The following is a 23,445-nucleotide window of genomic DNA, read 5'->3' on the forward strand; positions in this document are numbered from 1 at the left end:
GAGCAGCAGCTGTGGGGTGGGCGGGCTGGAATATCACGACAGCCATGTGGCACATAAGGACAATTCACTTGATGATGAGCCACAATACAATGAGGGTCTCGTTAAATCTTATCTCCTGCTGGGTGCTGGGTGGCTCATGCCTGTAATCTCAGCCATTCTGGAGGCTGAGATCTAAGAATCACAGTTCGAAGTCAGCCCTGGGCAGAATAGACCATGAGACTCTGCCTCTTTTTTAAGGGGTCCTGGGGCTTGAACTCAGGGCTGGCCGCTGCCCCTGAGCTTTTTCCCTCAAAGCTAGCCCTCTGCCACTTGGATTCACAGCTCCATTTCCGGTTTTCTGAGAGGTTTATTGGAGAGAAGAGTCTCACGGACATTCCTGCTCGGGCTGGCTTTGAACTGCGATCCTCAGATCTCAGCCTCCTGGGTAGCTAGGATGACAGGTGTGAGCCACCAGTGCCTGACCTATGAGATTCTTATCTCCAGCTAACCAGCACAAAGCTGGACAGGTAAGCATGGCTCAGGTGGTAGAGCAGCACCAGGCTTGAATGCAAAAGTTAACAAGAGTGCAAGGCTCTGAGTTCAAGTTTCCAGTACTGGCGCGTGTGCACATGCGCACACACACACACACACACACACACACACACACACACACACACACACACACACACGAGACTGAGGACCAGCTTCAGCCTGGCAGAGTCAGAGGACAGTGAAGCCACAGATCAGGCCAGAGACAAGTACCACCCCGCCAGGGGACAACAGCCCAAGTGTTACTGTCTGCCTGTCTCTTCATTACAGCTGACAGCTGCCACCACATTTTACTCCCCAAGAGCCCCAGGAGGCGGGGCAGGAGGCCCAGCCAGCAGAGCTGTCAAGCCAAGACCCCAAAGGAGACGACGCAGAGGAGCTGGAGGAACAGCGGCGGGAATCCGTCTACGAGCAAGGCGGGGAGCATGGTACATCTTGGGGTGGTGGTGGCGGGGGTGGGTGGGTGGGTGGGTATGGAGGCTTCACAGCGGCTGGGCAGCAGGGTCATCGGCCTGGTCACGTGGGCTTTGCAGGGAGCCCGGATGGGGCTGGAGCAGGGGAAGAGACAGGGATTTCAGCAAATGCATGGAGGTCAGACAAGATGCGGGACCGGTGGCGGGGGGCGGGGGGGGCAGAGGAGGAGAATGCACGGTCAAGGTGACCCTGGGAGGCCTTGTTCTGACTCATGGCGGGTGCTGTGTGGGGAAAGCCAGGAAGGAGGCAGCTTTGGGGGACGGGGGGGGGGAGGTGGGGGGGGACGTGGAAGACAGTTCTGTTTTAAGCCCTGGAATCTGGGGTGCTGTGAGACATCCAGATGGCGGTGCCCGAGAGGCAGCTGGGTGAGTGGTTGTGGCACGGGGAGGTGCGGTCTGGGGCTGCAGGGCGGGACAGCTGGGTACAGATGCGGCCATGAACGCCATGTGTGACCCCTGACGTGGGTGGGTGAGTTCGGGGGGGGGAAAGGAGGGAGATTTGGGGGAACACCATGGAGGTACATGGAGCAGCCTGATGGGGGGGCCAGGAAGCGCATGGGGGTCCACCCAAAGTGGAGGGCATCATAGAAAATTCCAGGGCACTGGACCTGGGAGGGTGGGCAGGGCCAGGAGGCAGTGGGAAATCCCAGGAGGTCTAGGCCGTGCTGTGTGGGTCTCTGCAGTTGTTTAGAAGTTCTTCAGACAGGTCTGGCATTCTCCCCGCCCCCCCCCCCCCCAATCCCCGACTCGCCCTCAAGAGCCCAGCAGGGAATAAACGTCTCCAGGAATAAATGAATAAAAGCCAGGCGCTGGTGGCTCACGCCTGTCATCCTAGCTACTCAGGAGGCTGAGATCTGAGGATCGTGGTTCGAGGCCAGACTGGGCAGGAAAGCTTATGAGACTCTTCCTGCACCCCGCCCCCCCAGACCCCACCCCAAGTTGTGGGGCTTGACTTCACAGCCTGGCTGCCTGTCCCTGAGCTCTCTTTTTGTTCCGGGCTAGCTCTCTACCACCTTGAGCTACAGCACCACTTCTGGTTTTCTAGTGGTTCATTAGAGATCAGAGTCTCACAGACTTTCCTGCCCAGGCTGGCTTTGAACTGCGATCCTCCGATCTCAGCCTCCTGAGTAGCTAGGATGACAGGCGTGAGCCACCAGCGCCTGGCCCCATGAGACTCATCTCCAATTAACCACCAAAACAAAAGTGGAGTTCAAGCTCCAGGCCCATCAATCCATCAATAGGAAATGAATAAAGCATCTGTCCAGGGGCAGCAGAGAGAAAGTCAGCTCTGGTCACCATCCTACAGCCAGCCCTCATTGGGTTCCATTGCCCCCCACCATGGCTGGCCATTCGGGGTACCCAGGGGAACCCCCTACGAAGGGAAGTGGAGGCAGTCTGGGGAGGGAGGTCTCTCCCACCTGTATTCGGGAGCATCAGCCGGCCTCCCAGGAAGTTGAAGGTCCCGTAGGCCATGTTGCTGGTCCCCCGGGGGAGGGAGCGGAAGTAGTTTTGGGTGGAGAGGCGGGACACGAACTCTTCGGCCTCCGAGGTGGGCGAGCTGTGGTGTAGCGTGTGGCGACCGCTGCCCAGTGGACTGAGCAGGTGTCCGTTGGTGAGCTGGAACTTGGGGCTGGTCCCGTCCTGCCGGGGACACAGGCTGCTCTGGTAGGTGGTGGTGCTCAGGTCTGGTTGGATGGTGAGCAGGTGGGGATTATCTACAGGGATGAAGACACAGGCTCAGGGGTGGCATTTTCTAGTTCTTCTTTGCCAGCCATTGTATGGTTCTTTTGGTTGGTCAGTGGTGGGGCTTGAACTCAGGGCCCAGAGATTATCCTTGAGCTAGTTAGTGCTCTACCACTTGAACCACACCTCCACTTCTGGTCTTTGTTGTTGTGGTGGTGGTTTTGGTGATTAACTCAGGATGTCTCAGGGACTTTCCTGCTCCTGGCTGGCTTCGAACCACGATCCTCAGATCTCAGCCTCCCCGAGGAGCTAGGCGGACAGGCATGAGCCACAGGCACCCAGCCTGGGAGTGATCCTTTGGTGTGGGGGGGTCTTGGGCAGGGGGGCTGGGACTGAGGGGGCCCCCCCCTCACCAGTTTTGCTGGGTTTGATGCTGACGGGTTGGAAGCCTGAGGTAAGAATAGAAGAGTCGGCCACGTCTGAGTCCAGTCCCTCCTTCTTCCGGCAATACACGAGGATGAGAACCAGCAGGAGCAGGACAAGGCACACGGCCACGGCAATGAGACCCACGTAGAGGGCCACGTCCTCAGGGCCGGAAGCAGCTGTGGGAGAGGAGGGGTCTTGAGAGAGGCAGGGGGCAGGGGGCGGAGCCCACTGCCTTCCCAGGCATGCCTAGAGGGGCAGGCTCCCAGAATTCCCTAAATGAGAGTGTTCTGCAAAGATCCGGACGTTGAAGACTCCGCACCCAGTGTGGCAAGCTCAGAGGTGGTGGGATTTCCTAGGTCACCGAGAAGAGATTAAGGGAGTTCTTGTGGGACTCAGGAAGGTCCTGGTGAGAGGGTTCTTATAAAAGAGCGAGATGAAGCCAGGTACCTATAGCTCACACCTGTAATCCCAGCTACTCAGGAGGCTGAGATGGGAGAAGTTCTGTTTGAAGCCAACCCAGGCAAGAAAGGCTGTGAGATTCTTATCTCCAATTAACCACAAAAAAAGCAAAAAGTAGCTAGGCGCCGGTGGCTCACGCCTGTCATCCTAGCTTCTCAGGAGGCTGAGATCTGAGGATCACGGTTCAAAACCAGCCTGGGCAGGAAAGTCCATGAGGCTCTTATCTCCTATGAAACACTCAGAAAACTGGAAGTGGCGCTGTGGCTCAAGGGGTAGAGCGCTCGCCTTGAGCTGAAGAGCTGAGGGACAGTGCCCAGGCCCTGAGTTCAAGCCCCACGACTGACCAAAAAACAACAACAACAAAAACTCCTGTGAGCTAAACAAACCTCTTTTCTTTAGCAAATTCCCAACTTCAGGTATTTTGTGATAGTAATGGCATGCTGATGCATATACCAGGGGTGCTTACAGGTCAGTATCTCTTCGCCTGCCGAAGCAGGTGGGGTGGGATGGGGAAATCGCCCACTCGTTGGAGGCCATATTGATTTTAGAGGGCTTTTTACATCACAGAAGAAATGTCCATCAGAAAAGAATTGACACAGATAATTGGGTTTTTAATTGAAAGAATGGAGGAGGGTGTGTTTGAGAGAAAGACAAAACCGCCCCACAGAGATCGTTGTTAGTGATGGCCTTGGAATTAACAGCCCCACAAGGCTGGCATACAAACCCCCCAATCAGGGATGAGGGATGGAGGAGGGAGCTGGGGGGACCAGCAGATGGTTGTGTAAGAGTCTGTCTTAGGAGGGGGAGGAGGGGTGGGCAGGTGTGAGCACACGCGTGGGCAGGGCCGGGTGGCTCACGCCTGTCATCTTAGCTACTCAGGGAGGCTGAGATCTGAGGATCGAGGTTTGAGGCCAGCTGGGGGAGCAGGAGAGTCGTCAGACTCTAATCTCCCATTTACCACCCAAAAGCCGGAAGTGGCTCAGGTGTGGCTCAGGTGGTAGAGCATTAACCTTGTGCAAAACCAAAACCAAAACATCTAACCAAGAGCAAAAGGCCTTGAGTTTAGGCCTCAGTACTGCCCCTTCCCGCCCTCCATCCCCCCAATAAAAGTGAACCCCAGAGGCAGAGAGGACTCACTGTGCACGCAGAGATCGCTGGTACAGTTGCGGGTGTCCAGATCCACCCCCTGGCAGTCCTCACCCCCGTTGCGGGGCGCGGGGTCTGAGCATTCGCGTCTCCGCCAGTGCGTGCAGTCCAGCCCGCAGGCTGACCACTTACTCCACGGACTCCAGTTGCCGTCCACTAGATGAGACACAGACACAGAGGCAGAGAGGAGGCGGCGGTCAGCCATCAGGAAGTCAAGTCTGCCAGGGTGGCCTCACTGGACCAAGCAGGATGAGCTGGACAGGGACCTGGGTTCGAGGCCAGACCCATCTTGTTTGCACGTCCTCGGGCGTCCACTAGCGCCCCCTTGTGTCCACTGGCCTCGATGACGCATGCTAATGGCGAGGAGGCTTGAGGATGCCGGGGCCCTTCTTGTCTCAGGGCCCGGGCAGTGTCTGCAGCTCATGCCCAGCCCTACACCCTGTCCTCAACTCCACTTCAGACCCTGTGACTGGGTCCCTCCTGGGGGGCGGGAGGGTGGGCCGAGCAGGTGTGATGGAGCCATGGCGGGGTGGGGACAGGCTGGTGGGCACGGAGATGGCACGTGGTGAGGAACGAGGCGGGAGGCAGAGGCCGCCGGTACCTGGGCACAGGGTGGCGCAGGCTGTTTTCTGGACATTCTGTCCCTCACAGAAGGCGCCCCCGTTGAGAGGCGCCGGGTTGGTGCAGCTTCGGCTCCGTTTCTGCCAGCCGCGCCCGCAGCTGATACTGCAGACGGACCACTCGGTCCACGTCGACCACCCACCGTTCACTGGCCGGATAGAGAAGGACTGGGGTCAGGCAGTGGGGGCTCTGGAGGACGGGGATCGAGAGCCCGGAGCTGGGGGTGTGGGGCGGAGCGGGGGGCCTGGCAGCGTCTGCCCCTTCTCCTAGCAGATGCCCAGGGTGGCCGGGCTGGGCCTAAGCGCACAGGCACGCCATTTGGAGCCACAGCGCCACTTCCGGCTTCTCCTGGAGGTGAGAGTCTCCCACGGACTTTCCTACCGAGGCTGGCTTCGAACCCTGATTCTCAGATCTCAGCCTCCTGAATAGCTGGGATGACAGGCGTAGCCACCAGCGCCCAGCCCTCCCTGTTTTGGAGGGATCCTTTGGCCTTGCCTTCCATTCGGGGAACTCAGGAGTTGTGTGTGTGTGTGTGTGTGTGTGTGTGTGTGTGTGTGTGTGTGTGTGTGTGCAATCACGTGTCCTACATCACACCCCGTCCGCCACCAGCCCATACCCACCCTCCGTGTCCCCCCCGATTTATGGTCCCCCCCAGAATCATTGTGTTCCCTTTGCTGGCCCTTGCTACTCAGGCCACAGCGGGTGAGCCTGGCCTTTGTTCCACGCCCCCCCCCAACCCCTGGCCCCTCAGTTTTTGTGGGGTCACCTCAGGTCTCACCGTAGACGATGACGGCGGCCGAGGCGCTCCGGCGACGGGCTACGATGTTCTTGGCGACGCAGGTGTAGTTGGCCGTGTCGGCCAGGCGGGCCTGGCGCACCACCAGGCTGTGCTCCCGGGTGATGTACACGTTGGGGTCCAGCGACGGGTCCACCGGGTCCTCGTTCCGCAGCCATTCCACCTGGGGGCGGGGACAAGCCAGGCCACTGCGAGGCAGGCCCCGCCCAGAGCAGAGCAAGCTCTACCCCCCTCAGGGGAGACCTGAGGCCTAGGATCTCCCTCCCCCCACCGTCCGTGGAGTGGGCACTGCAGCACCCCTCCTTACCTCAGCAGGGGGGATCCCCTCGGGTGGACGGCAGGGCAGCACGATGCCCTGCTCCAGAGACACCTCCTTGGCGAGTGGCTCTTGCTCGAAGTTCTTGCGTAAATCTGGAAGAACACGAGTTCCCGGATGAGCCTGGCCAGCTGCTTCCCCCTCCCCTCCGCCTACCCTGCCCCCCCTCCCATCCTTCAGGGGCTGTGACCCACGGGCAGTGTCCCTAGTTTCTCTGCCCATCAATTCTAGACTTTTTTTGTTTTGGTTGGTTGTGAGGCTTGAACTTGGGGCCTGGGCGTTGTCCCTCAGCTCTTCCACTCAAGGCAAGCGCTCTACCCCTTGAACCACAGCTCCACTTCCGTGTTTCTGGTGGTTCATCGGAGATGAGAGTCTCAGGGACTTTGCTGCCCGGGCTGGCTTTGAACCACGATCCTCAGATCTCAGCCTCCCGAGGAGCTGGGATGACAGGCGTGAGCCACGGCGCCCGGCTAACTATGGGAGTTTTTCTGACCAGCCCCTCTCTTTTTTTTTCCCCTGGGGCAAGCGTGCTGCCCCTCCCCAGGGCTACCTCCACCCCCCCTGCTCCCCCCAGAGCGGCCTGGCCTGGGACTCACAGGCGATGCGGATGTAGGCCTTCTGGCTCTTGGTGGTGCCTGATGAGCTCCACGCCACGCACTGGCACCAGTATTCCTCCAGCCCGAACACCTTCTCCACCTGCTGCCTGGACACGTTGATGCGAACCTCCATGGCCGGCAGTCCTGGGGCGGGGTGCGGGGAAGGCTGTCTAGCAGGAGGCGGATGATACCCAAAGCCTCCCCAACCCAGACCTCAACCCCCCCCCCCCCCCACAGACCCAGGGCAGTACAGGGACCTCCAGCAAGCTGGAGGTGGTGCTGATTTGTGTGGGGCCTGGGGTCCAGCGCTATTTACTCTGTCACTGGAGGCTTGGAGTCACAGAATGCAACAGAAATGTCCTCAAAGGGGATTTTCAATTGCTTATGTATTTATTTGGTGCCGGTCCTGGGGCTTGAACTCAGGGCCTCAGTGTCGATGTTTAGCTTTTTGTTGTTGTTGGTCGTGGGGCTTGAACTCTGTTCCTGGGCGCTGTCCCTCAGCTCTTCAGCTCAAGGCTGGCGCTCTACCACTTGAGCCACAGCACCACTTCCAGTTTTCTGGTGGTTCATGGGAGATAAAGAGTCTCCTGGGGACTTTCCTGCCCTGGCTGGCTTTGAACCGTGCTCCTCAGCTCCTGAGTAGCTAGGATGCCAGTAACAGGTGTTCAGTAACAGGTGCTGGCCTTTAAGGACCCCAGCTAGAAAGGATGGGGGCAGACAAGCTGAGCTCTGGAGCTTTTTTTGGGGGGGTCCTAGATGGTGGGGGAGGGTCTTCTGCCCGCCCACCTCCCCAGAGACCCCTTGGTGGGTCCTGCCAGGCTGTAAGAGAATCAGCCATTCACCATGTAATGACAGTCATTATGTCAGATGATAGACCCTGGAGATTTCTGGCGGCTTCCGACATGCGGGGGGGGGGGGAGACATCTTACTTGGGGGACCCCGTTTTTTCCTGCTCTTGTTTCTAAGCACAGCTGGCTGGTGATCTGGGCTGGGAGGAAGAGGTCCTAGGACCCCATTGGGCCCGACCAGAGTGTCCTAGAGGGACCCCCCTCTAGGGGCAGCCCGGCCCCAGATCCCCACCCCCCTCCCCACCCCCCATCCAGACAGCAGGGCCTGCTCCTTCTGATGATGCTCACGGGGGAGGGGGGGCCGGGGCTACCAGGCTTAGCTCTCCTCTCCTGGGCTGGAGCCAAACCCAGTGTCCCCAGCAGTGAGTGAACACTGTTTGCTTCCAATTCCTCCTCCTTCTGACCCCAATTTCTCTCGGGTCACTGGCTTATCAGAAAGAGAGAGGAGGCCCGCTGCCAATGTGTTTCCATTGTGAACAGAGAAATTCAATTAGGGCTGCGCGGTAGAGGAAGAAGCCAGCGCAGCTGCGCAGCGGCTGTTTTCTCTTCATTTCTCCGATGCCCCCCTCTTCCTAGACCCCCCCCCTGCACCCCAGATCTCACGATGGGCCCGAGACACCTCTCTCTCATTCATCCTGCCCCCCAAGAACCAGTGGGGGCCCCTCAGACTGGGGAGTTGGGAGTGATCAGTGCTGGGACTGGTGTCCATAGTTCTGGAACATTCTCCTGCCCCTGTACTCTCTTAAGGCACTGTCCGAGCATGCCCCTCAGCGCTGGGCACCGAGGAGTTTCTCACCAGAGTGGGTTTAGCAGAGAGGGGCAGTTACTGATGAAGGGAGATTCTAGAACATTCTCCACCAGGTACTTAATCTTCCTCAGGGTAGACTGGGCTGTGGACAGTCCTTCTGTCCTCTGCAGTGTTTGGTGGCATTTGGCCTTCGCTTGGTCCTCCCTTGATCATCACACACACCAGCCAGGCCACTCAACTTGGGGACAGAAGCTCTAAGTTTTTCTTTCATTTTTCTTTAGTGGTTGGTTGTGGGGCTTGAACTCTGGGCCTGGGCGCTGTCCCTCAGCTCTTCAGCTCAAGGTGAGCGCTCTACCACTTGAGCCACAGCGCCACTTCCGGTTTTCTGGTGGTTTATTGGAGATAAGAGTGCCATGGCCTTTCCTGCCCAGGCTGGCTTTGAACTGCGATCCTCAGATCTCAGCTAGGATCTGAGTAGCTAGGATGACAGGCGTGAGCCACTGGCACACGGCTCTAAAGTGTTCTTTTGATTTCCCTTTGTTTCTCCCCTTCTTCTGTCCCAGTGGCCACCTCTTCCCACAGCCAAGGTCAGGGCCAGGTTCATCTAGGACACTGGTGCTCCAAGCAGGCCCTGGAGGTCATCAGGGACTGACCCCAGCCTGCCTGGAGCATGCGCGCGCACCAATGCACAGGGCATGTGGGTGTGCCACGGTGGGGGATGGGGGGGCTGCTGGGTGTTTCTGGAAGGCGGGAGGTTGACGGGGGAAAGGGGGGCGCTCTGGGACCAAGCTGCACCTCCGGTTCTCACCTCAATCTGATTTGAATAACTAATTGAGTTAGTTTAATACACAATAAATTATCCTCCCGGACCAGACGCTAATGCCAGCTTTCATGCATCTCAAGCTTCTGTGGCTTTTCCAGCCTCCAGGATGGGGAATGAAGTAAGAGGGGGTGCTTGTCTTCTGGGGGTGTCTTTTCTGCTCCCCCCTTACCCTTCACCAACAGGCAGATGCGGGCGGATCTCTGCAGATCTCCGTGCCTCAAAGCTCAATGTGGCTCTGGGGCAGGAAATCAGGGCCATTGTGCTGGCCCTGGAGGCCGAAGGATGGAGGCCCAGGGCGGGGGAGGCCCAGGGACACCGCACGTCTGTGGGTGACTTCTCTGCTTGCGGGGAGCAGGGTGGAGCACCCTCAGGGAGTATGGGTTAAGGAGCCGCTCAGGCAGACCAGGCACAGGACAAGGAAGGTTAGACTGGAGCCTTCTGGAAGGTTCCAGGGTTAGGTCTTCAAAGTCACAGGCTTCAAGCAACAGTTGCCTCTTTATCTGTCCTTCCTTCCCCAGTGGGAGATGACTTCTGAGGTGTCAAAAGTGGCTCTAACCCCCCCCCCCGACAGTCATTGGGTGGGAAATAGAGGCACAAATGAAGCTCAGCTGGGCCTGGGCCATCTCCGGGCTTCCGGCCTGCAGGGGATCTAACCTCCACTCCTTTATGATTATTACTTTTGGTACCAGTCCTGGGGCTTGAACTCAGGGCCTAGGCGCTGTCCCTGAACTTGTTCACGCAAGGCGAAGCGCTCTACCACTCGAGCCACATCTCTGCTTCTGGCTTTTTGGTGGTTCCTTGGAGATCAGAGTCTCCCAGACTTTCCTGCTCGGGCTGGCTTTGAACCACGATCCTCAGATCTCAGCCTCCACCAGGGCCCACCTCTCTCTCCCATGTCCCTGGCCCTGCCCTGCCCAGTTGGGGCCTTTGGTCCCTGTCCGCCGCCCCCCCCCGCCCCCCGCCCCCCCATCCTCACCGCTGCCTCCGTCTGTGCTGCGCTCGATCACGTGATCCACCTGCCGCACCCACTCCCCGTTACACTTGAAGAAGATCTGCGTGGCGGGCAGGGCCTTGCACACCAGCAGCACCGGCTTGTTCTTGACAATGTACACGTCCTCGGGCTCCACCAAGAAGTGAGGAAGCAGATCCAGGCCGGCGCCAGGAACTGGATTGGCCACTGTGGCACTCTGCTGGGCACCTGGAGCGGGGGGCAGAGGCCGGGGGTGAGGAGCAGGCCCTCCCCAGGGGCTGCCAGAGCGGGCGGAGTAAGGAAAGTCCAGCTTGAAGCCGGGTGCCCGTGGCTCACGCCTGTCATCCTAGCCACTCAGGAGGCTGAGATCTGAGGATCGCGGTTCAAAGCCAGCCCGGGCAGGAAAGTCCGTGAGACTCTGATCTCCCCTGATCCATTCAGAAAACCAGAAGTGGGGCTGTGGCTTGAGCCAGGCCCTGACTTTAAACTCTGGTACTGACACGTATGTGCATGTGTGTGCATGTAGTGCTGACACGTATGTGTGTGCATGCACACACACACACACACACACACACACACACACACACATGCACGCATGCACAGGAGGTAAAGCAGCTGCGTGGGTTCCAGGATGGGAGTCCCAGGGGCCCGGATGGCTTTCTCCCTCGTCGAGAGATCTGAACACGGGTTTCCTTCTCATTTTAACCAAAACCCACAACTATCCCACAAAGGCATTTGTTGCTAATTACACAGGTAATTGGCTCTGAGGCACTGGCAGAGGTAAACCCCAGGGCTGTCTGACACGTCTGCCATCTGCCTGCCATCAAGATCCCTGAGGGGGTGGGAGGGCTTAGCTCTGACACTACCCCTCCCCCCTCCCCCCTGCCACACACCAAACAGCCCCCTCCCCCCAGGGCAGCAGTGAGCCCCATCAACTGGCACACAACAAGAAGATGGGCAGAAAGAGGAGAGATGCCTCCAAACAGGGCTTTCTGAGACCCCCCCCCATCTGGTCTGCTCCATAGGGGAGTCCAGAGGTACCCCCTCTTCCTTCTGTCTAAAGCCCATGTGGAGCCAGGCGCCAGGGGCTCACGCCTGTCATCCCAGCTACTCAGGAGGCTGAGATCTGAGGATCGCAGTTCAAAGCCAGCCCGGGCAGGAAAGTCCGCGAGACTCTGATCTCTAATGAACCACGAAAAAACCCAAAAAAGCCAGAAGTGCAGGTATGGTTCAAGTAGGGGAGCACCAGCCTTGGGAGAAAAAGCTCAGGCCACAAGTTCAAGTCCTAGTACCTGCACACACGCACACACACACACGCATGCGCGTGTGGAAGGCCAGCTCTTTGTGGGTACAGAGCGTGTTTGTGCCCAACGGCTCCCTCCCTCCCCCCCCCCCCCGCCTCCAGCTCCCTCCCCTGCAGCTCCTGAGCAGGCTGCATGTTTTCCGTGTCCTGTCTCCTTGCGGGACTTCTCCCCCACAGCTCCAGAAAGGGGTGCCAAGGATGCGCAATGCCTGGGAAAATGGAGGCATCTCTCTCTCTCACCCAGGCTCGCCCACCCTCCCCGGAATCACATCCAGATCGGGAAGACGAAGGAAGGCAAGTGGGGTTGGTGGAGAACCATCTAGAATCTTGCAGCGAGGACGCGTGTGCCCACACAATGCCACGGACTGAACCCAGGGCCTCTGGGGATGCCAGGCACTTATGATCCACTGCAAACCCCCCCATCCACCATATTTGCTCCCCCTCCCTCTCAGGAGCCCCCAGCTCTGGGATCAGGAAAGGTGAGGTTAAATCCTGCTTGCTGGAGAATGAAGGGAGCAGGGCTGGCAGCGGGGCTCTGGCTGGCACAGTCTAGGCTGCTCTGGGCATGCACCTGGGCAAGCCCCAGCCTCCCAGTGGATGCCAGGGCTGCCCAGAGGGGGGGAGGACGGGGGACAGGGCATTTCAGACGCTTCCCCCCTGGCACATGCCAGGCTGCAGAGGGAAGGCTGGGTGTCCCCCCAGCTGGGGGTGGGGTGAGGCAGGGAATAGGGGACCACTCCCCCACCCCGCTATCCATCAGCAACATGGGGCGATGCTCGCGTCCGCCGCCCCGCTGAACCCTGGCCAGCCGCATGTCTGCATTTAACTGCTAATGAAAAAGAAATGTTCTGTGACCAAGGACACAGCTCGCTTCTCCAGGGCCTCAGTCAGGCCACGCTGGTGTGACCCCCCCCAACTATCTGGTGGGGGCACCCCCCCGGGGCCCCCTCCAGGCCGTGCCCTCTAGCAAGGACGACCTATGGCCACGGGGTGGTGGCGATGGTGGCGTTGCTTGGTGGCCTCTGCCCTGCGGTCAGCAGCTGCGCGGCCCGAGCTCGGTCATCCGAACCTGGGGTCTCACCCCGTCCAGGGCACGGGGATGGGCGATCGCCTCGTTGCCATGAGTCCTGGACTCAGCGCCCGATGATCTGAGGTCCCCAAGACACTTGCTCCCCCCTTCTACTCATGTAGCTGTCACTCCGGGAGCTGCAGGGGCGGCCGTGGCGTCCATCTCTACCACCTGATTGCCTTGCTGGACCCCAGCTCCAGGCTGCTTACCCCTGGGCCCTGGGAGTGGGGTGCTTCCCACTCGGGCCTCCGGGCTTCTGAGGGCCACGCTGGGCACTGGCTGCAGATGGTTCCTAGGCCTTGGGGGGCGGGGGACACAGGTGCAGGGCCTGTGAGACCAGTGAGCAAGAGGCTCACTCAACCCCAGGCCCCCAGAGGCTCCTCCCCCAGACCCCAGAGGCTCCTCCCCCGGCCCCAGAGGCTCCACCCCCAGACCCCAGAGGCTCCTCCCCCAGACCCCAGAGGCCCCTCCCCCAGGCCCCCAGAGGCCCCTCCCCAGGCCCCAGAGGCTCCTCCCCCAGGCCCCCAGAGGCCCCTCCCCCAGGCCCCCAGAGGCTCCACCCTCAGGCCCCAGAGGCTCCTCCCCCAGGCCCCCAGAGGCTCCTCCCCCAGACCCCCAGAGGCTCCACCCTCAGGCCCCAGAGGCCCCTCCCCAGGCCCCCAGAGGCTCCACCCTCAGGCCCCAGAGGCTCCACCCCCAGGCCCCAGAGGCTCCTCCCCCAGGCCCCAGAGGCTCCTCCCCCAGGCCCCAGAGGCCCCTCCCCCAGGCCCCCAGAGGCCCCTCCCCCAGGCCCCAGAGGCTCCTCCCCCAGGCCCCCAGAGGCCCCTCCCCCAGGCCCCCAGAGGCCCCTCCCCCAGGCCCCCAGAGGCCCCTCCCCAGGCTCCAGAGGCTCCACCCTCAGGCCCCAGAAGCCCCTCCCCCAGACCCCCAGAGGCTCCTCCCCCAGGCCCCAGAAGCCCCTCCCCAGGCTCCAGAGGCTCCTCCCCCAGGCCCCAGAAGCCCCTCCCCAGGCTCCAGAGGCTCCTCCCCCAGGCCCCAGAGGCCCCTCCCCCAGGCCCCAGAGGCTCCTCCCCCAGGCCCCAGAGGCTCCTCCCCCAGGTCTCCAGAGGCTCCTCCCCCAGGTCCCAGAGGCTCCTCCCCCAGGTCCCAGAGGCTCCACCCTCAGGCTCCAGAGGCCCCTCCCCAGGCCCCAGAGGCTCCACCCCAGGCCCCAGAGGCCCCTCCCCCAGGCCCCAGAGGCTCCTCCCCCAGGCCCCAGAGGCTCCTCCCCCAGGTCTCCAGAGGCTCCTCCCCCAGGCCCCAGAAGCCCCTCCCCAGGCCCCAGAGGCTCCTCCCCCAGACCCCAGAGGCTCCTCCCCCAGGCCCCAGAGGCCCCTCCCCCAGGCCCCAGAGGCCCCTCCCCCAGGCCCCAGAGGCTCCTCCCCAGGTCTCCAGAGGCCCCTCCCCCAGGCCCCAGAGGCTCCTCCCCAGGTCTCAGAGGCCCCTCCCCCAGGCCCCAGAGGCTCCTCCCCAGGTCTCAGAGGCCCCTCCCCCAGGCCCCAGAGGCTCCTCCCCCAGGCCCCCAGAGGCTCCTCCCCCAGGCCCCAGAAGCCCCTCCCCAGGCCCCAGAGGCCCCTCCCCCTGGCCAGGCTTTCCTGTCCCCAGGACAAGGCCTGGCTGCCCCACAGGGACTCAGATTGAGGCTGGGGGTCAGCGGGGTGTCAGCTACAGAGAAGGAGGAGGGCAGAGGGAGGGGACCCCGGACTGTTGGCTGAGTGACTCCTAGAACTCCAGATGGGCCTGAGCCCTGCATTCACCCCAGGCTGTGTGTGTGTGCGTGTGTGTGAGTGTGTGTGTGTGTGTGTGTGTGTGTGAGTGTGTGAGTGTGTGTGTGTGAGTGTGTGTGTGTGAGTGTGTGTGTGAGTGTGTGTGTGTGTGTGTGTGAGTGTGTGTGTGTGTGTGAGTGTGTGTGTGTGTGAGTGTGTGTGTGTGCGTGTGTGTGTGTGAGTGTGTGAGTGTGTGTGTGTGTGTGAGTGTGTGTGTGTGTGTGTGTGTGTGTGAGAGTGTGTGTGCGTGTGTGTGAGTGTGTGTGCGTGTGTGTGAGTGTGTGTGCGTGTGTGTGAGTGTGTGTGTGTGTGTGAGTGTGTGCAGGGGGGGAGAAGAGGCCTGCCCCCCTCAACGCGGAGGCCAGGGCGGGTGTGAACTGTGCCTTCAAATGTTTTATTTTTAAAAGCACCATGAATATATGAGGTGTGATTAATCAGGCTATTAATGAAGCCGCATTTTCCGAGCGGGGCCTCCTGCGTCCCCCCCTCTCCCACCCGGCTGCCTGCCGGGGTGGTGGGGGGCAGGGTGTCACCCCGTTCCTGCTGGCAGTGGGGTGCTAGTATCCCTGCTACCTCCCATCCCCCCCTGCCATCTGCTGCCTGCCCTTCCAGCAGCTGGGGGAGGAGGAGGGGGGAAGGGGGGACAAGCCTCCCAAGCTCAAGAGCTTTGTCCCATCGGCTCCAAACTCCTCTGGACTGTAACAGGAAGCCTGGGTTTGAACTGGGGTTGAAAGAGCACCCCTCAATTCCCACTAGGGGGCGGCGGGCTGACCGATTCCTTCTCAAGGGGAAATTCGGGGAGTTAGAACCCTTTCTTCCTGTCCATCTTCTTGCCCACCTTCTCCCTGCCTGGGTGAGTTCCTTGCCCTGCAGGGCCCTTCCTCCAGGAAGCCCTCCCTGACCACCGCGCAGAGCCCACCGCCCTTCCCCAAGCTCCTAAAAGAAACAAGAGCCGCACCATCACCGGATCCGACTGTGTCCCCCAGGGCCTCGAGAGCTGGGGCGGCTCCCAGTCACCCCCAGCCTGGCCAGTGCCGGACGCAAAACAAGAACCCCGAGAGCTGCTTGTTGAATGAATACTGAACCTCGTTTCTGGAAAAGGAACAGACCCCCTAGCCAGGCACCAGTGGCTGACACCTGTCATCCTAAGAGGCTGAGATCTGAGGATCGTGGTTCAAAGCCAGCCCGGGCAGGAAAGTCTGTGAGACTCTGATCTCCCATGAACCACCAGAAAATCAGAAGTGGCGCTGTGGCTCAAGGGGTAGAGCGCTCACCTTGAGCTGAAGAGCTGAGGGACAGCGCCCAGGCCCTGAGTTCAAGCCATCTGGCTGCCCGAGATGCAGCCTGCATAGTTATGTTAGTTATCTTTGTGCCTGTGCTGGGGCTCGAACTCAGGACTTTGGCCCGTGTCCCTGAGCTTTTGTGCCCCAGGCTGGCTGCTCTACCTACCACTTGAGCCACAACTCCACTTCTGGTTTTCTGGTGGTTCATTGAAGATAAAGAAAGTCTCCTGGAGACTTTCCTAAGGCCCCAGCTGGCTTCAAACCCTGATCCTCAGATCTCAGCCTCCTGAGTAGCTGGGATTACAGGCGTGAGCACCGGCGCCCGGCTTGGGACTTGTTATTTATAAAACATGGCTACCTTTGTGCAGAGGGAGCTAGCACGCTGTAATAGACACAGGAACACAGGACTGGGAGAGAGGAGAGAGAGAAAGAGAGAGAGAGAGAGGGGAGGAGGAGGAGGGAGTGGGGAAACGCGAGTGCGTGGCGTGGGAGCTGGTCAGTGCCTGGTGAGGTGGAAGTCGCCCCAGGTGGAGGCCAGCCATGAAGCCCTGACTTTGTGGTTGTTGTTATTGGTCCTAGGACTTGAACTCAGGGCCTAGAGGCTGTCCCTGAGCTCTTTGATCAAAGTTAGTGCACGTCCACTGTTCTGGTGGTTCACTGAAGACTCTCACGGACTTTCCTGCCCGGGCTGGCTTTGAACCGCGATCCTCAGATCTCAGCCTCCCTCGCTGGGGATCGGGGGTGACCCCTGCTGACCCCACCCCCACAGGACCAAATGTCCGCCTGCCAGCCATCCGTCCCCGCCATGCCCCCTCCCCCCTCCCGGAAGGTGGGCCCCCCCCCCCTTCCCCAGCCGGCCCCGGTGGGCAGGACGCACACGGGCATCTGAAAGACACACAGAGGACGCCGAGTGCAGTGCACGGCCGGGTCACGGTGCTACCAGCTGCTGCCCAGCCCGGCCAGCCGTGTTGTGTGGCGGGTGCTGGGCTTCCTTCCAACCGCCTCTGGCTGTCCGGCGCAGGACCTGCCCACCGAGGACAGCGCGGGCTTCTGCCAAAGAGCTGTCACGTGCCATTCCCCCCCTCCCCCCCCCTCTGCTCCTTCTCCAGGTCCCACCACAGGGCCTTTGCACGTGCTCTGGCCTCCCTCTGCTCCTGCAGATCCCGCAGTCAGAGGGATCTGAGCTCTGAACTCGTCCCCGGACCGCTGTGGCTCGGGGGCTGCCTCTGTCTGTCCAGTACTAGAATCCCAGCACCTGCACGGGCATGTAGTAGGTGCTCAGTGAACGTCCCAGCTGCACCGGCAGACAAACCTGGCTGGACTGCCCCGTCCGGGCATGCGCACCGGGAGCCAGACCTTTGCTGTCACTAACAGTCCCCACGTCTAGCCCTAGAGGTGGCCCAGAGGCTGTCCCAGAGCGAGCTGTGAGTGAGTGTGCGTGGGGGGGAGGGGGGCAGGCTCCTGGGGGGCCCCACGCAGGCCCCTCCTTCCCGCCCAGGGGCTTCACCTCAGGCCACAGAAATAGTTAATAAAGCAGAGGGCTAAATAAGCATTTGATTAACAAACGATAAAATAGCTATTGTGTCCCTGAATTAAGCTGTAATTGTGGCTGATAATTGGCTGGTTAGAATTTAATAAGCTGCAATTAAATAGAATGGAATCCAGGGTAATTATGTGGTCACAGAGCCCAGGGAGAAGTGGGGGGGGGGTGGGAGGAAGGAGGGAAGGAGGGAAGGAAGGAAGGAAGGAAGGAAGGAAGGAAAGAAGGAAGGAAGGAAGGAAGGAAGGAAGGAGGGAAGGAAGGAAGGAAGGAAGGAAGGAAGGAAGGAAGGAAAGAAGGAAGGAAGGAAGGAAAGAGAGAAGGAAGGAAGGAAGGAAAGAGGGAAGGAAGGAAGGAAGGAAGGAAGGAAAGAGGGAAGGAAGGAAGGAAGGAAGGAGGGAAGGAAGGAAAGAAGGAAGGAAGGAAAGAGGGAAGGAAGGAGGGAAGGTGGGAGGGAGGGTAAGAAGGAGGGAGGGAGGGAAGGTGGGAGGGAGGGAAGGAAAGAAGGAGGGTGGGAGGGATGGAAGGAGGGAAGGAGGGAAGGAAGGAGGGAAGGAGGGAAGGAAGGAAGGAGGGAAGGAAGGAAGTAGGGTGGGAGGGAGGGAGGGAAGAATGGAGGGAAGGAGGGAAGAAAGGAAGGATGATGGGAGGGAGAGAGGGAAGGAAAGAAGGAAGGATGGATGGATGGAGGGAAGAAAGGAAGGAGGGAAGGAGGAAGGAGGGTGGGAGGGAAAGAAGGAGGAAGGAGGGAAGAAAGGATGGAGGGAAGGAAGGATGGAGGGGAGGAAAGAAGTAGGGTGGGAGGGAGGGAGGGAAGTAAGGAGGGAAGGAGGAAAGAAAGGAAGGATGGTGGGAGGGAGAGAGGGAGGGAAGGAAGGAATGGAGGGAAGGAAGGAAGTAGGGTGGGAGGGAGGGAGGAAGGAAGGAGGGAAGGAAGGGAAGAAAGGAAGGAAGGAAGGATGGAGGGAAGGAAGGAAGGAGGGAAGGAAGGAGAGTGGGAGAGAGGGAAGGAAGGAAAGAGGGAAGGAGGGAGGGAGGGAGGGAGGAGGGAAGGAAGGGAAGAAAGGAAGGAAGGATGGAGGGAAGGAAGGAAGGGAGGAGGCTGGGATTTTGGTGGTGTGTGTGTGTGTGTGTGTGTGTGCGTGTGCGTGTGTGTGCCCGCGCATGCGCCCTTGCACGTGTCTGCGCCCGTCCCTCCGTCCGCACCTGGCAGGGCTGGGCGGCTGGCGGGGCTGCTCACCACCGCTGCCCACGGCCGGCTCGCAGGCTCAGCCCTGCCAGGGCGGAAAGAGACACAGCAGAATGCCCGGCGCCTGCCCTGCGGGCCGAGGCCTGGGTGGGAGGCAGGGGAGGAGCCCGGGCTCAGAGAGGGCAAGCCGCTGCGCAAGGTCACAGAGCAATCCAGACTCCAGGCCAAGGGATTCCACCCGGGGCTGCAGGAGGGAGGGTGACCCCCCCATGCCATGCCAGATCTTGGGGCTCCCTCCCCTCGTCCACCAGGAGATGGGAGCAGGAGCCTGTGCAGCCCAGCCACTCAGGAGGCTGAGGACGGCGGTTCAAGGCCAGCTGGGACAGGAAAGCGGCTGGGACTCTTAGCTCCAATTACCCACCAAAAAGCCAGAAGGGGAGCTGCGGCTCACGGAGGGCCCCGAGTTCAAGCTCTAGGACTAGTGTGGGCGCATGTGCGGATAGACAGACAGACAGACAGACAGACAGACGCACAGCTGGCCTGCAGCCACGCAGGCCCAGTCCCCCCCCAGCTCCCAGCCCAGGTGTGCCCCCCGCTTTCCCTCCCCCTGACCCCGCCACCCCCCCCCCCCCGGCCTGTACTTGCATGATGGACTGCTGGTGGCCTATGCGATGTTGCTGGCAATTCATTGAATTAAAGCCCCTGTCTCCAATGTGGTGCATTTCCTATCTCACTGGTTTAAGGGGAGCGCAGCGAAGCTCTGGGGTCCCCAGGCTGGTTCAGGGTGGGGCGGGGGGTGAGGAAGGGGGATCCGGGCTGGGGGACAAAAGCAGGTCACCCTGACACCTGCCCTTGGCTAATGGGAGACGTTGCTCACAACCCTGAACACACACACACACACACACACACACACACACACACACACACAGATTCAAAGCAACAGCAGCAGCATACTTCTTCTGGGTTTTCTTTTTTGGGGGCGGTCGGTTGTGGGACTTGAACTCTGGGCCTGGGCGCTGTCCCTCAGCTCTTCAGCTCAAGGCGAGCGCTCTACCGCTTGAACCACAGCGCCACTTCTGGTTTTCTGGTGGTTCGTTGGAGATAAGAGTCTTACCAGCTTTCCTGCCCAGGCTGGCTTTGAACCACGATCCTCAGATCTCAGCCTCCTGAGAAGCTAGGATGACAGGCGGGAGCCACCGGCGCCCTGCTCCTTACAAGGCTAAGAAGCTCTCTGGGCTTCATACACTGTGGTCATGCCAGGATTCTGCCCCAGGACTCTGGCACATGCTGTAGCTCCTGCTCTTCCTGCCCAGGACACTCTAACCCCCCCCCCCCCCGTCTCCTGCAGACCACTCAGGGCTGGGGGGTCTTCTATCTTCATCTGATGCCCTGCCTGCACTCATTCTGCCCATCTGGAAGCTGAGGGATCCCCTAAAAGGCAGACATGCCCCCCCTCCCCAAGAAAATGGTAGAATTCACCAGACGGGAGCAGGGGGGTGGCTGTGGGGGGGATCAGCCTTCCCTGCCACTAGACTGAAGCCCAGATTCAGGCCTGGGTGAGGCGGCAGAAGGCAGCCACTGATGGATGGATTGGGGATGAATGGGGGAACCCCAGCTCCTGGGGGGACCCTCCCCCCTCCGTCGGGATCCAGGCCCTCCTGCCACTTTGGCTGCTGCTTGGGAACGGGGCGTGTTCAGCCCTGCCACACCCTGACGAGACAGTAATAAGCCCTCAGCGCGTTTTAATTACCCGCTGTCCAAATAATTACCAGCTTGTTTATTTCACTCGACGGCACGCGCGCTTTTTCTCTTCCGATATTGATTTCATGTTTTCCTGGTTGGTTCATTATCTGTCCTGCCCCTTTAATGGGCTCCCAGGTCTGCTGGGGGGCGGAGGGAGGCTCACTGGGGCCAGGCCAGGCCAGAGGTGGCCTGGGATCTGCTGTGCTTCTTGAGGAGGGCCACTGCCCTCTCTGGGCTTTGAGGCCTCCCCGAACCTGAGATCCCTGCTTAGCCACTCTGCCTGGATGCAAAAGCAGGAAGAGGGTAGGGTGGGGGACAGAGAAGCTGATGTCTCCCCACCTCCCAATGGTCCCTCAGAAACCCAGACCACGGAATGGAAGGTTCCTAGGGAGAAGTGTTCATGCCCAAAGGAGGCCGAGGGGTGGAGGCTGGGGGGGTGGAGGCTGGAGGGGTGGAGGCTGAGAGGTGGAGGCCGAGGGGCGGAGGCTGAGGGGCGGAAGCTGGGAGGTGGAGGCTGGGGGTGGAGGCCGAGGGGTGGAGGCTGAGAGGTGGAGGCCAAGGGGTGGAGGCTGGGAGGTGGAGGCTGGGGGTGGAGGCCGGGGGGTGGAGGCTGGGAGGTGGAGGCTGTTGGTGAGTCAGGGCATGAAAGGCATGGACAGGTGACTTCCTCTTCCTACTGTTCCTCCCCACCCTGGGGAGACTTTATGCCCCCCCCAAAACCCAGTCCTAGTCCCTAGGCTTCACCATCTTACCTGCTGGCCATCACCATGGTAACGCTGTCTGGTTTGGGCAGGGGGGGGAGGGATGGGAAAAGGGGGAGGGGGGAGCCAGGGCCTCTTTGGGTAAAGATTTAGAGTCTCGGGAAGAGGTCGTTAGCCATCGAATCAATCACTAATAATTGCATGAATATTTAAATCTTTATTAAACAACAAAATAAAGGCGAGGGCCCCACAGCGGGTCTCCCGGGGTGGGTATTTATGGCCAGGGTGAGAATATATAAAAGTTGCGATCGGTCTGATTGAAGCCCTGTTATCAGCGCGGCTAAACCGGTAATTGGGAGTGAGAGGCGCTATCGCCGGATATAAATCACGTACAGTAAACCGGGGGCATTAACCGAGGCTTTATTATCAATTATCTCTGCGCTTGTTCCCTTGAAAACGAACTTAACGTATATTAATGGGGAAATTTACGGATCTTAATGAACTGAGGGGAGCAGGGGGGGAAGGCTGGCAGTCTGGGACCCCCCAGGAGGGGATTGGGGGGGTCCCTGTGGGAGAGGAGGCCCATGGGAGGGAGGATCGGTGGACAGAGGGGCGGCCCCTGTTCACCTCCCCAGATCTCACCCCGGGGCAGGGGGCTGGGGGGCTGGGGAGGGGTGAGTTTCCTTGGGGAACCCTTCATCCAACCCACCCCAGGAGGGCAGAGCCTTTGTGCGGATCCCTGGCGTCCCTGCTCCTGAGCACATCCCCCTCTCCCCCTCCCAGCCACGCTCCAGAACCGCTCAATGGCCTGCGAGCTTCAAGGTCAGCGCGACCTCCTTCCGACCAATTCACCACCCAGCAGCCTGGTCTCCCTCAGGGGCCTTGGTGTCAGAGTTGTACCCGCGTTCCCCGGCTGGCCCTGGGCCCCTCCACCGCCCCTCCATGAGCCAGGCTCTGGGTGGCGGCTTCGATCTGGCATGTGAGGGGCCCCTGTCTGTCCCCCATGGGACAGGGACCCTGATCAGATCGCCAGGGCACAGCCCTGTCTGCACCTGCTCTGGGTCAGGGAAGTTCTGACCAGGGTTGGCTGGGGAGGCGGGGCTTGGCTGGCAGGTCTGGGAAGGGAGGAGACATTTTTCCTCAAGCCTCCATGGGTGCTTTGCTGTCTTCCCTCAGCCAAGAAACAAAAACCACTCACCAGTCTCTGGTCCTCCCATCCCGGGCCTGGTCCCTTCTTTCTGCTTTTTTTCCTGGGGGCAATTGTCCCCTTTTCATCCTGTTCCTGATTGGGTCCCGGCCATCTCACCCAAACCGCCTTTTCCCATTTGCTGAAGGGATTCCCCTCCCACCCCCCCCCCCCCCGGCCCCCAACATGCTCTAACATCACAGGGCCTTCTGCCTCTGCTCCCTCCCCTGGCCTGGGGGGGGGGACTGGAGAACACCAGGCTTCAGCAAAGGACCCAGCTCTGAACCCCCAACCCCCCCCCCAGGTCCTTGCGCTGGGTCCTGCCGCGGGGCTACATGGAAAGGCGTCTAGGCTGAAGGAACAGCATCTGCAAAGCGTTTGCTGGTGGCCTGGGCTGGATGAGAAAGCTTTGCTGCCAGGAAGGGTAAGAACGGGGCAGGTGGTTGGGGTGTGGATCTGTGGGCAGAGCCAGAGATGACTGTCACTTCCTGTCTGGGTCAGGGCGTGCATGCTGGAGCGCCAGGCCTAAGAAACCACAATGGCTTTGGCCCACTGTGGGGACCGGGGAGGGAGCCAGTAGCTCCTCCCACTACCACCAATCCCGAGCACTGGGAGAGGAGTCCACGGCTGAGGCGGATGCCAAGACCCACTGCGGGAGGGAGGTCAGCCAGCCACAGTCCCCACCCAGCCAGGCGGCTGTGGAAGGCTGCAGATCTCCTAGTCCACAGGCTCCCAGAAGCTCCTACGCTGGTGTTCGTTGCGTTTTGCTAAGGAACCAGAAGCAGGAGCCATGCTTGGCTGTGGATTTCAGGCACAGCTTGCTCAAGTTGCCCCTGGCTGTGGCCCCCACCTACTTAGAACCCAGCAAGCGCCCCACTGAGCTTAAGATCATCTCCAGTGACCGTACCATGGAGACGGACACCATGTCCATCTCTCTGGGTAGAAAGAAACCTCCTCTCACTTTCCCCGCGCACAGAAACAGACTCGCATCTGTCCTGGGCCTACGTCCGCCAACAAGACCCCAGCGTCCCTCAGGATCCCAGGGACTCTCTCAACAGACGGCCCTAGGATCAGCCAAAGCTGGGGTCACTCATCTGCCCCCTGAGATGCTTTTTTGTTTTTGGTCCGTCGTGGGTCTTGAACTCGGAACCTGGGCACTGTCCCTCAGCTCAAGGCGAGCGCTCTACCACTTG

General features: G+C 60.4%; 1 protein-coding gene across 2 annotated transcripts in view; it reads right to left on the reverse strand.

The window, feature by feature from the left end:
• Window positions 1-23,445, reverse strand: part of Unc5a (unc-5 netrin receptor A) — a 54,738-nt gene that overhangs the window by 4,405 nt on the left and 26,888 nt on the right. Inside the window, exons 2-9 of one of the 2 annotated variants that reach the window (XM_070036509.1) lie at window positions 10,440-10,661; window positions 7,045-7,188; window positions 6,440-6,543; window positions 6,115-6,295; window positions 5,317-5,484; window positions 4,707-4,871; window positions 3,098-3,286; window positions 2,420-2,716 (exon numbers count right to left, since the gene is read on the reverse strand). In XM_070036509.1, the coding sequence (XP_069892610.1) occupies window positions 2,420-2,716; window positions 3,098-3,286; window positions 4,707-4,871; window positions 5,317-5,484; window positions 6,115-6,295; window positions 6,440-6,543; window positions 7,045-7,188; window positions 10,440-10,661 (1,470 nt within the window). The remainder of the gene's footprint in view (window positions 1-2,419; window positions 2,717-3,097; window positions 3,287-4,706; window positions 4,872-5,316; window positions 5,485-6,114; window positions 6,296-6,439; window positions 6,544-7,044; window positions 7,189-10,439; window positions 10,662-23,445) is intronic. The other variant, XM_070036510.1, reaches the window with a different exon arrangement.

Source organism: Dipodomys merriami, unplaced genomic scaffold (genome assembly GCF_024711535.1).
Source record: "Dipodomys merriami isolate MVZ:Mamm:240054 unplaced genomic scaffold, mDipMer1.0.p SCAF_271, whole genome shotgun sequence".
Taxonomy (NCBI): domain Eukaryota; kingdom Metazoa; phylum Chordata; class Mammalia; order Rodentia; family Heteromyidae; genus Dipodomys; species Dipodomys merriami.